The following is a 12,396-nucleotide window of genomic DNA, read 5'->3' as shown; positions in this document are numbered from 1 at the left end:
AGCTGCCGCAAATAAGTCTTACGCTTTCCACCCACCCTACTCACGTCCCCCTTCCACACCAACTACGCAAACATGACTTTAAAACATCAAAGCCGGTATTAGCGTCACATTTCCCTATGCAAATGCAGAACGAGAAAGAATAAGAAAGTTTCTCATTTCTTCCTGCCTCTTTCGTTTTCAGTGAGAATCACTGTTGCCCCCTTGAGACGAAGCCTGATGTGCAGTTTTGGGGTTAGGGGATCCTGGGGGCTGCTCTGCATTACCAAAACAAACCATTCAGCAAACAAACAATTAGACACTCATGAATTATGGACAAGTCATCTAAAATAGCAATAAAAACAAGGAGTGGGAAGTCGTAGAGTGAGTGCTGAGCTAATGAAACTGTACTGTATGTCAGAGTGCTATTAAACACTCTGGGCATGGTGTAGTGTGTGGGCGTCTCACTGTACGCCTCCCTGCACACATGTGTGCCGTATTTACATCTGACTTATTCTGATGATTCCGCACATTTCGCATGAGCGACACAAAACAAGGTAACACTTGGAAGCGTGTGACAAGACTGAGACGAAAGTGAAGGGAGAAAGGGTGTAATCCACAATGCACAAATGTGCATCAGCCATTTTGTTTTTCAGCTTGTACCCAGCAACATCCATTATTCACAACCCTGTGTTTACCTCTCACAGACACGCACAGTCCATGCAGCAATGATCCAGGAGGATATACTGAAGACCAGCAGAACAGTTCCTGGGCAGATGGTCATGAGTGTCTTCATGACAAAGCGTGTGTTGAAGTTGATCTTGTTGAGGGCGCCGATGCTGCGAGACGAAGCGTCCGTGAACAGTTTGCTGTGGAGTAACATGACCCTGCCGATCAGGTAGAGTCTCAGGAACATGGGGATGGAAAGGATGATGTCCACGTCAGCGTCGGCCACTGACGGCATGTACGTAAAGGCCAGCCGTGCCGTCCAAGTGAAGACATACTGGCCCGGGATGGGATGGATGGCACACACCAGTAGTTCCAGCACAATGAAGAAGATTCGCTCATAGGTCATGGCTATCCTCCAATCGTCCGCACCATTGTCGACCATAAACAGCTGTGGAAATACGAACACAGGCCACATGACTTTTTGGTTGGTATATTGTTTTCTTACATAAAGAATTCCATACGGCTTTGAGAGTATGGTTTTCCTTGTGATCCTGAAGCCTGAAAGAAAGACTTAACTTAGAAACGACATTTGTCACTATGTGACATGCATTACATATCAAAGCAGTACTGGCTTCCACTTTTTGAACGCTTCAGTGTCAATCAGTCATAAGTATTTATTTCATCAACAGTGTCAATTTATGCCTGAGAAACCCTTCAACACAGCTCAGTCAATAAATCATTGTTAACAACTTCTCATTAAAGGAGGCGACACACATTTAGAGCATTATGGCTTTCTCATGGTTATTATATTGCTACTAGCATAAAATACAAATTTTTCATAGTACTTTGTTTTGTTTTGTTTTTACAATAAAATTATGTTTTTGAAATTTTTATAATATTTAGCCTTTATCGTTTGGGATCTATTGCCTAAAAAAGAAAATCTCTTACTGTTATTTCACTATTATCACATTGATCCCACAGGTTTCTGATAAAATGATCAATATAAAGCTGAAGTAGACTCACCTGGATTTCCCGGGCATGGTACATTATTATAAGACCAAGCAATATAACAGTGGAAAGGCTGATAAGGCATTTCAGTGCAAATGAGTATGAAGACTCCTGTGGTGAGAGAAACAGACATGAAAGAACACATTAGAAACAGCCACATTAAATTAACACAGTAAACATTTTTATTTACATGGACATGCAACATATAATGTCATACTGTCTACTGAAATAAACAGATAAACCTCATATTCATGATAATCTTTCTGTATTGCCATTCTATGTATAGGGACTCAATTCAAAATAGAAGTAACATATAATAATATTAATATCAATGATGACACTGAGTCAATATTTAATATTTTGTGTGTCTAAAAGGACACTATGAATGATAAATAAACATATTACACATTAGGGGTGGGTATTCACGATACCATACATATTACGATACTTGAGTCACGATACGATACATTATCGCAATATTATGATATTGCGATACATGGCAATATTCTACATAGTTCACTGAGAAATTTTGTCAGCGAGGCAAAAACAATATCAATCCAAATGATCCCTTTCCAATTTATTGCACTTGTAGAGAAAAAGTGGTGGTGGAGGTGTGGAGTTGTTCAAGATCGGCCCAAAATATGACTTTTTCTTTTTCTTTTTTTTTTTTAAAAAATCGATATTAAGACATTCAAAATCGATATCGTAATCGAAGAAAAGGTATTGCGATATATTGCCATATGGATATTTTTCCCCACCCCTATTACACGTGCACTATTCATTCACACACTAGTACTTACACAGGCACACACACATACACACAGAGATACATGCACACACATTACTTAATAGTGAAAGTACAGGCCAGATAATGGGGTTTTACACACAAACAACGCAGTCAGGATGTCGCTAAACAATGCAGCTGCAGGTGTAGATGCAGCCTGATATTATCTATAGACGTTGTTCCCCACCATCTAAACTACCAATTAATCAAAGCCTGGCACTTACAGGGGAAATTTCCACTTAATGGTAGGTGCAGAAAAGGCAAGGCCAGCATTCGCAGGGGGGCCCCACAGTGAGCGTTGCTGGTGATAAATACTGTAGGCAGGCTGGATGCTAGCACAGCAGTACAGTCTGTGTGAATGTGTGCGCATGTAGGTCAAGGAACTAGGAAATGAGAGCCTGTACTAACCAAACCCCCCTCTACGTTGGTAAAATGCCAACGGATAAATCAATTTAACAGCTATGGTGTAAAAATGCCACTCTCCAGCAGGGTAATGATCACGAGATTGTTATTATAACCACAACACCAACGACAAATGAAAAAAAACAACACCTGAACACATTGCTCATAATCATCAGCGTGATGACAGTCAGACCCATTCAATATTACTCTGTCCTTCGGTGGGCCATATTACAGAATGTATTTTTAGCTATCAACTAGATTGCTTTGCCCCTCAGGTCGGCGACATGTTCTCAAGACATTCTAATGTCTGAAATTGTTTTGAGAAGTCCCTGGTGAAATAACATTGAGTAAACCAATTAATCCACCTGCCAGAGGTTCAAGGATTTTTCAGTCCCAGTGCTCCCTGCCTCTTAACGTGTTTCCCTCCTTCGGGGCTCAGAAAACCTTGGCTTTCTGCTCTGTGATGTGACGTGAGACGGAAAATGGACCTTCCGCAGCACATGCTACCTGTCTGATGTGGGAGAAGTGCTGTGCCACTCAAGAGACGTTAGGTCATTTCCATTTCAGCTGAGGTCAGCTTGATGAATGGACTGAGCCCTACTCAGTAACAGTCACAGACAAATCTATTGACTTTCTTAAAACCCCATAAATCATCCTCTTGATTACCCCACCGACTTAATATATCTTACACACACATGCACACGCAAATACGGCATGTAATCAAAAGCACATTTATTCACGGGCACAAGTGGGAAAAATCTATTCCTTGTCCGAAGAACAAACTAATGGCTGTGTCCTAGACTATAGCCCTTTCTCAATAAATACTCATTAGTTTTGCTGATTTCTCAAATTACGCAAAAAATCTTGCACCAGGAATATGAGTAACGAACATACCTGCAGACACCTGCATATTAACAAGATAATTTTGACAACTAAGTCAGTGTGACACATTAAAGCATATTATACAATCCAGAAAAGGCAGCAGTACGTTTCTTTTCTTACAGCTGAACGCTGTAGGCTTACGTCTCATGTTTTATGCATCGGTACAACCACCTGCTTAGTGTATCACAGGGTTAAAAACCTCGCTTGGTTGTTGCTGGTTAAGACACATTTCTTAAATCCACTTCTTTGTGAAATTAACGGACTGTAATGTAGAAAAACAAAAGCTCTAGTCAATGGCAAACAGCAGATTCACAAAGTTAGCAACTAGCCAGAAAAAATTCAACCTTAGAAGCTGGTCAGTAATAACACGTAAAAAAAACAAAACAGAAAAGTTAGGAACTAGCTGGTGAAAAAACAAGTTAGACCCTAAATGATGAAAGTACAAAGTTAGCAAGATGGTGAGAAGAAAAATTAGCAACTAGCTAAAAATAGGGTCAAGTTAGCGACTAGCTGGTGAAGAGACAGAATTATCAACCGGCTGGCGACAACACAAAGTCGGCCACGAGCCAGTTAAAAATTAGCAACTCGCCAAACAAATTAGATGTTGAAACAACAAGTTATCAGCTGGCTGGTGACCACACAAGCTAAAGAGCCAGAGACGAGTTTAGTCTCTTGGCACAGTATAGCTCATGGCAAGTCATTTTTGGATGGCAGTATATTTCCCTCAAGAAGTTTAAGACTAGAGCCTTAACAAGATTAAATGCTGGAGCTGCATGCAGTGTGTCAGTTTGATAGGCACATGACTTTAAATCAATGTTAATGCCAGATGTGTAGCCATATCAAATTAATAACAGCATAATATGTCAAATGGAAATGGTGTAGTCCTTGTGATTTATTAATAGGAAGTGATCTGTACCACTTGTGGTTAATAGTTTTAAGCAGGTTAGTGATTTAGACGAGGTGAAACACACCTGCTGTGTGACCTATCACACTGTATACTGCAGTGCGGTGCAGCTTCCTCCTAGACATCCTAGTAAAAACTGTGATATGAGGTGCTCTAATGATGACTTGGTCACAGTGACTCTGAAACTAGCACAGTCCTCAATATTTTAATCTAGAGCATGCCGCATCACTAGCTAAAAGTAAATGATGCAAGCTGAAGCATCTGAAACTTCATTCATATATTTTCCTCTCATTGGCCTTATCATTATGTCTTATCATTTTCCTCCCTCCTACTTTCTCTCAGTCTAAAACTTTGTAACCTCCATCTCCTTTCTTCCACTATCCCACTTTCCATCTGCCACAACAGCTCTAGTAGTGGAATTGGTCCTGGGCTCGGCGCCAATCTGATGCCAACTTGCAACAAAAGTAGGTCTACAGTCAATAAATTACTAAGTGGGAAATTCGAAAGGGCAAAATCTGAGTTTTAATAGAATAAATAGCCTATTAGTCACTGTGCAGATTACATGACACTCCTTTTTATTTATATCCGAGCAATATTCCAATAGCTTTGTTAGATAATATATGTCAGTATCTGCGCTAATAATCAGTCTTCATAAAACTGACAGCTGCCAACCCCACACAACTCAAAAGATTACAATAGCAGTGACAACACGCAGTGCTCCCACTCATGCATCACAACCTACCTTAGTGTAAACCCCCCATGACAGCTCCGTCTCTGTCACCATGACAACGATCCCAAACATCCCGAAGATGAGTGCGTAATCGCTCAACCGCTTCCGCTTCTCAAACAGCGCCCTCCGGTGGCCGAGCTTGTAGCCGATGTCTCGGTTCTTCTTCTGGGGAGCCCTGCCTCCGCTGCGCCCGCTGCCCTCCCTGACCAAGCTCTCGTTGGAGGCCTTGCTGGGGTCTTCGCCGGCGTTGCCCTTGGACACCACCACTTCCAGGCCAGAGCTGTGCAGTGTCTGCAAGGGTTGCGTCTCCGAGTCGAGCTCCGCGAGGTTGCGGCGCGACGAGGACGCCAGGCTGCCCACTAGTGGTCTCACCACTCCGCCATTGTACTTGCAGGTGTTCATGGCTATCTGAGGGAGTCGGCCACAGCTCTCAGAGAGGGAGGGCTTGGATCCAGCATGGCTCAGCTTCTTCTTCTCAGTAGTGGCCTGTGAAGAGGAAGGAAAGGAATAAATACAATACTATGAGAGCAAACGAGAAAAAACGGTGTAAAACTGACAGCTGGTAGAAGAAACACACACAGGTTTAGACTTTAAATAGAGCATTGATGTGGGAGTTATATCTCGGTAGCTCTGGAGAGGGCAAAGAGAGGAGGGATCTTGCAAAACAATTTGGTTATACAAGCAGACAGATTTAGAGCTCAACAGGACATGTGTCCAAACATACAGAATAAATCGAAAATAGCAATAGTTCCTACATAAATGGAGACAAGCGTTGCTCATTAAGATCCTTTGTTTGCAGCTTTGAAAGAAAAAAATCACCGTTAAAAAAATCTTTTGAAACAGGATTTTGTTTTTCTTGACTATACCTTGCACACACGCGCTTTTCCATCAAGGAAATGGCATCGGCATTGGATAACTAAAAAACAAATCAATAATGAATGGAGTTGGGGGTATAAATAAAACCATATAACCAATAGCAGACCCTACAAAGTGCAGAAAATTGAATCTTTGCACTGCGCAAATTTAGATATGAATGATTGATGATCGGCATGACCCTGTTTCCTGTGAGACAAACACTCTTCCCCTGCAGAGATGAGCAGGAATCTGCCCAAAAGAGAGCAGAGCAGAAGAAGACACGGACCTTCTCAAAAAAGGAATAACGCAGAATTTCAACAGGAACACAAAACTATACACACTACGAAACTTAGGGACAGCGTATAGGCAAGTTTAACAGTACATGTAATGTCAATAAGATATGAGAAAATATTTTCAACTAATTTTATGTCACCTCCACATCTTTCCTGTCAGTAGTACTAGGGCCAGCCATGGGGAAAAAATGAGAGGAGATAGATTTAGTTCCATCATGCTCTTTGAGACAAAAGTCAAAATATGATGCCGAGAATTAAGTCGAAATACAATGTCAACAACAAAGTCATGGGTGAATGTGAGGTCTTTCGCAGAGTCAAAGTGCAGGATGGAAAAAAATCTACTTCCTCTCAATTTTTTTTCACCCTCGCGCGCGGCCCCAATACTCTTCCGTACTACTTTGAATGAGACGTGCATGGCTTTGGCTTCTCTTGGTAGACAGGAGTGTGCAACGCAAAGACAGACAATGTTCCATCCAAGCAGGCACTGCAGAGCATTCAGCCCAGAAGCATCTATCTGCCTGTCTACTCCCCTGTCCTTCAGAGACTTGGGCAGATTATCATAATGGGTTATGAAAACTTCACATGGAACAGTGCTTTTTCTGAAACGACCTCGGGGTGTGTGTGATAGCACTGCTAGCCCCTTTTTATTAGCCTTGACAAAGCATGCCTAATGTCTTTAAATGTGCTGGTGGGAATACAGGAGGGCAGGCCTAATGGAAATTTACTAACTCTGGTCCTGTGATGCTATCGTCTTGAGCATATTGTGGCTCCATGAGAACAGGACTAAAGGTTAAGGATTAGTGCAGCCCATAGTGTTTCTAATCCCCTTTTCTGTATTAAATTGCTTTATAATCTGTGCCATTAGGACCCCTTTACTCTTTTGAAGAGTGTGCAGTGAGCGAACTTTAGCTTTGAATGACAGGAAAAGGCTGAAAAAACAGATGCTGATACGGCAATAAGGGTCAAAATATGAAGTTCTTTGCAGGATAAAATTAGAGCAGGGAGAACTGAATACTAGTTTGATTTCCATTCAAATTAATAGAACAGTAAATTCCCCACAGATGATGTGGATTAAAGTGTCTTGTCCCAGATTTTTATAATTAATTCTAGCAATTTACAACTTATTGGCAACAAGGATTGAAATCCTAACACATTTAATTATTTCACTGCCATGCAGTTAAAAAAAGCTTTGATACAGATTCTAAGTTGCTTGGATTTTCTCAGCTTAAGGAATCAGTTATAAATACGAAAAACTCAGATAATATTTAGAGATCCACTGAGGAAATATTGTTGGGCAGGGCTTCATCAGACTGTATCATTTTAGATGGCTATTTTATTAGTCTTTGATAAATATTTCAGCGTGGTGTGTAAAGCCTGTCAGTGTTTTGAATGTTTTGGATCTTCACATATATTCCTTTGGTTTTGAGTGTCACAACACGATGTCAGTCACTCTCAGAAGAGAGTTTCCTACTTTTGTGTAGGAGATAAATAACTCTGAAGTCCTGTTCTGAGCTTGGGACTATTTTTAGTCGCGACTGTCAAACCTGCTTGATGTGTAAATATGGATCCTGGACGACAAAACCTGGGAGAGAAAGAAATGAAAAAAGATCCAAAGGACCACTATCCACTTCAGCAGAGCTTGTGGATGTTTAGGTGTGAATGTATAGGAGTGAAGCTATTTTTGCGACATAATTTCGCTCATACACAAACACACATCACAGACCAATCAGGGGTTCAATATTTAACCAACAAACCTTCTACCGCCTGTACTGTAGTTTGTGATTAGTCTTTTAAAACCAACTGACACAAAATGTATCTATGTCCAAACAGAGGTTCATTCATTGCGTTTACACGCAGAGCTTAATTAAGCTATGCTCAAAATTCGACTTTCTCACTACAATCCTTGTCCCAGTTTACATGCAGCGCAAGAAAATCAAACAACTGTTCTCCTCCTCCACACTAGGTGGCGATACGTGTCTTTTCAGCGGGTTAATACCATGTTAAAACGGCCCGATTTCCAGGTGACCTATTACGTTATATCATAAACAAGAGTCGTTCATGCGGCAGACCGGCATTTCAAACAACAACCAGACAGATAATACTACATTTTTTAATCTTGTACGTAATGTTTGCACTACTTCTGCCGCAGATAAGATCCGCGCTAACCCTCAGATGGTTCTTCTAGCGGCTCTATTCCTCTTCTTCTTCTATGACTGGCTTTCTTGGACGTTTTTCTGGTCACGCGCCAGCGCAGTGGTTGTGGAGCATGCACACATGTATTATCCGATTGAAAACTCTGATTCAATCACATTATCTGGGTGTCTCAATCGGATAACGAGAACTACGATTTTAATCGGAGTAACGTGTTTACATGCACTTCAGTTCTCCTGTTATAGTCCAATTAAGGCAGTGTTTTTTTCACGTGCATGTAAATGCACTGATTGAACTCTTACTCTATATGATGCTGGTACAGTTATGTTTGTTTCTTATGTTGCTTACCAGCCTTGATAAATACAGACCTTGAGGAATATATTTGTTATGTTTGTTAGAAAAGGTTCAACAGCTTCTGAAAACATGGGATGATTGTGAGCTGTTCTAAGTATGAACTTTTCTCTCAGACACAAACTTGTTCTTGCTTCTCAGTGACCAATTACATCCACTCCCCATAAGAGGTGTCATTGATTTTTACCTCCAAATTACAAACTAAACGATAAAGCGTTTCATAAATCCCTACACACTATCTCAAACACCATTAATTTATGGAAGCTATGGGTTTGCTCCTTCGTCAATTAGTGTGCAAGGAGCAGTGTCATTGAGTGTAAATATACTGAAGCCTTTTCTCAAACTGAGACACGAAATGTCCGACTAATTTGGTTTCCAATGACTACATTACATGTCCATAGTAATTACAAGTCCATAGATCAGAGTAAAATGTCTGTGTTGTGACAGTCGTGGGCCAAAACGGCAGCCTGAGACGTAAAAGGAGAAGATCCCAGGATGTGCAGTTCCAATAATGTAAATGAACAAGATTGGTGATGGATGCAGAGAGTGCAGGGCTGCAGTTACAAGCTCAGCTTTAGTTACGTGTTTCTGGTGATCATTCGCCACTGAACCAGGTCAGGGCTGACCCAAATATGGGTGGGAACTGGCCCAGCAGTCAGTTTGTGTGAACACGTACTGTACATTTCTGCATTTCTGGACAGAAATGATAAAAAAAGAAAGATAATAATAAAAAATGCGGTAGGATTTGTACATAAAATAAGACACAAACTACAAAATTCTCTATTCAGTTAATGAGTCGTTCAGCGACTTTTCAGCAGGAATCCTCACATCACTTTCCAAAACCTCAAAAGCACTCAATCAGTTCCATACTCTCTGCCATTCACTCAGCCAGATAGCCAGGCTTTTTCGCTGTTCGCATTTCCCCTGCAACCAGACTAAGCAGTGCGGTAGAAGGGCATGGTGGGCCAGCGTGCCCTTGTCTTCCCCCCCGATGCCCCCACAGAGGAGACCAGCCAACCAACGGCTCAATTTCATTCTGAATAGCACGCCGCATCCAGGCTCTATAAAATGGAGACTCATAATCAAATTGAAAAGCCTCAGTGCAGAACAGTTTGGATGAAGGTAACTCTCCCTCTTGCTCCTGTCTCTCTCTTTCTGTCTCACTTTCCAGCCAACTCAAATCTAATAGAAAATCCTTACTCCCTAATGTGGAATGGGGCTACTGTGCAGTAGTTTTGAAAGCTTATATCCTCTAAAAATGGAACTGTGCATTAATGTGTCACTTCTGTACGTGTGTGTGTGTGCACGTTTGTGAGTTTGAGCATGTGGGTGCCAGTCTGTTTAATTGTGTGTGTGTGGATGTGTGCATATGTGTGCTAGCTGAACAAGCTGAACCCCAGCCAGGCTCTGGATTAGGTCGGATATTGATTCAGACAGTATGTAGCAAGAAAACAAGTACGCGGAGAAATTGTTTGAGAAGATCTGTGTGTGTGTGTGTGTGTGTGTGTGTGTGTAAAATCTGTGAACAACAGAGAGATGCTGATAAGGCTGACATGAAAGGAAGGTCGCGAAAGAGAAAAAGGAGGGGAAAAGCGACAGAATAAGGCAGGGATCTAGAAATTGGAGGAAACATGATAGATAGAGACGGCGAAGAGAGAAAGAAATAAATGGAAAAGAGGGAAGACAGCTCCCCGTGGGGGTCTCTGCCGGCCCCCGGAGTGATTGAGAGCTGCAGGCTTCACTCTCCAGTTTGTCCCTGCACACTAGACGCTGTCACATTTCTCTGACAGGCCAGCAGGCATCAGGGCTCTTCCGTCCATCCCTGACCAGCATGTGGATCATTACCCAGCGCTGGTAAGGACAGGGGAAAACCAGTGGCTGCATCTTCACATTCATAAAGGAAAATGTGCGGCAGTGTGCTGAGGTTAAAGACGTAAACGCTATATATTTCATGTTGAATCATGTTAGAGCATCAAGGCACACACATCATACCTGAGGGATAACCCATTATTTAAAAATTGTCATCTAGCAGAAGCAGGAAAGGTGAGCCTCTTAAGAGTCATATTGCCCTTATATCTCTGCAGGGATGTCTGCTGTTAAATAATGGCTGCCTCTCCTCTTAAGGATAAGCTGAAGGTATTGTCGGTGTTTCACAGGGACACGACAGGCCTAGCGAGTGAAAAGGAAACTGATATTCAAAGTTTTCACTGAATATGAATAATTCACGCATCTGGTCCGATCAGTGAGTGTATGGACAACTACTTGATGTGCTTTATACTAAGGTGACCAACTCTTCTGTGTCTGGGATAGCACCAGAATGTGTGTGTTGAAACATGAAAAGTACATAAGTGTGTTTTCAGCTCATACATTCATTCGACCATTTCCAGTCGTAGGTCTGCTCATGTCTGGTCCAGGCCAAAGTGGCGGCTACGCCATTCACGGCCCTCTGGCTATAATCTAGGACCTGACAATGTCTCTGTATACTGATTTAATTATTTGCACGGTGATACTTCACAGCATCTGATCTGACCATTGTCACTGTGACCATAGTGATACTGTGATGCAGTAGGACTCCCAGTTCAGTGATCCACAAGTTCTGCAGGCCGAAAGGCCAGTTTGATGCTAAATGAATTAGCAAGGTAACGTAGCTGTTGTCAGCATGCCAACAGAACGGTGTTAATGGTGTTGCCCGCTATGCTAAGCTATTGTTGTCTTCATAAAACACACTTTACAAGTATCTAAAATGTTGGATTTGTCCTAATGCAGGGTTTTTTCAGGCCAAGGGCCCCAAACTGATGGAGAGATTAAGTAGGGACCTCCTACCTACTATATGTGTTGTATATTAAACTCGACCTAGCACTATTCATAAATATACATTATTATCATTTTGCATTCAATATTAAGCCATTTAAATAATATTTTTTTCTTCAAACAACAGCGCAACAATAGGGTGTCCATGCAACTGCTGTAAACATGAACATAACTATATATACCAGGCGCTGTTAGCTTCTCTACTAATATTCCATCTAGGAACTGAATAGGCTCTCGGCCAATTGCAGGGACAGATTCAACGTGTAATATGCAGCTTTGTCATTGGCTTTGCAGCGATAGGGGTGGGTCCTAGTGTGTACAGAACACTTAGATTGACAGGTCTTGTCTAGTGTGGTGCTCCGTGTGAAATTGTGCTGCTGTATCGCTGCATGAGTGAAGTGCCTCCATTACTCCTTTACTAAAATTTGGTGGGCTCAAGTCAATGTGTATTTAAAGGAATTTAAATTTGCTGGCGAAAATTAACACATATATATATATATAAAATGTCTAATCAACGAAAGATTTTGTGACCCCCTCTGTAGTACCTCTGCGGAGCCCTAGTGAACATGCCCCATGTTTT

The 12,396-nt window shown here is 41.7% G+C and overlaps 1 protein-coding gene across 3 annotated transcripts in view; it reads right to left on the bottom strand.

Moving 5' to 3' along the window:
- kcnn1a (potassium intermediate/small conductance calcium-activated channel, subfamily N, member 1a) overlaps positions 1-12,396 on the bottom strand; it is a 46,150-nt gene that overhangs the window by 19,086 nt on the left and 14,668 nt on the right. For all 3 annotated transcript variants that reach the window (XM_047589688.1, XM_047589689.1, XM_047589690.1), the window contains exons 2-4: positions 5,368-5,841; positions 1,669-1,764; positions 675-1,093 (exon numbers count right to left, since the gene is read on the bottom strand). In XM_047589688.1, coding sequence (XP_047445644.1) covers positions 675-1,093; positions 1,669-1,764; positions 5,368-5,841 — 989 coding nt within the window. The remainder of the gene's footprint in view (positions 1-674; positions 1,094-1,668; positions 1,765-5,367; positions 5,842-12,396) is intronic.

The sequence above is a fragment of the Mugil cephalus genome, chromosome 7 (assembly GCF_022458985.1).
Source record: "Mugil cephalus isolate CIBA_MC_2020 chromosome 7, CIBA_Mcephalus_1.1, whole genome shotgun sequence".
NCBI classification, from domain to species: domain Eukaryota; kingdom Metazoa; phylum Chordata; class Actinopteri; order Mugiliformes; family Mugilidae; genus Mugil; species Mugil cephalus.
The sequence above is the reverse complement of the archived record's forward strand: the minus strand, read 5'-3'. Positions and strand labels throughout refer to the sequence as shown.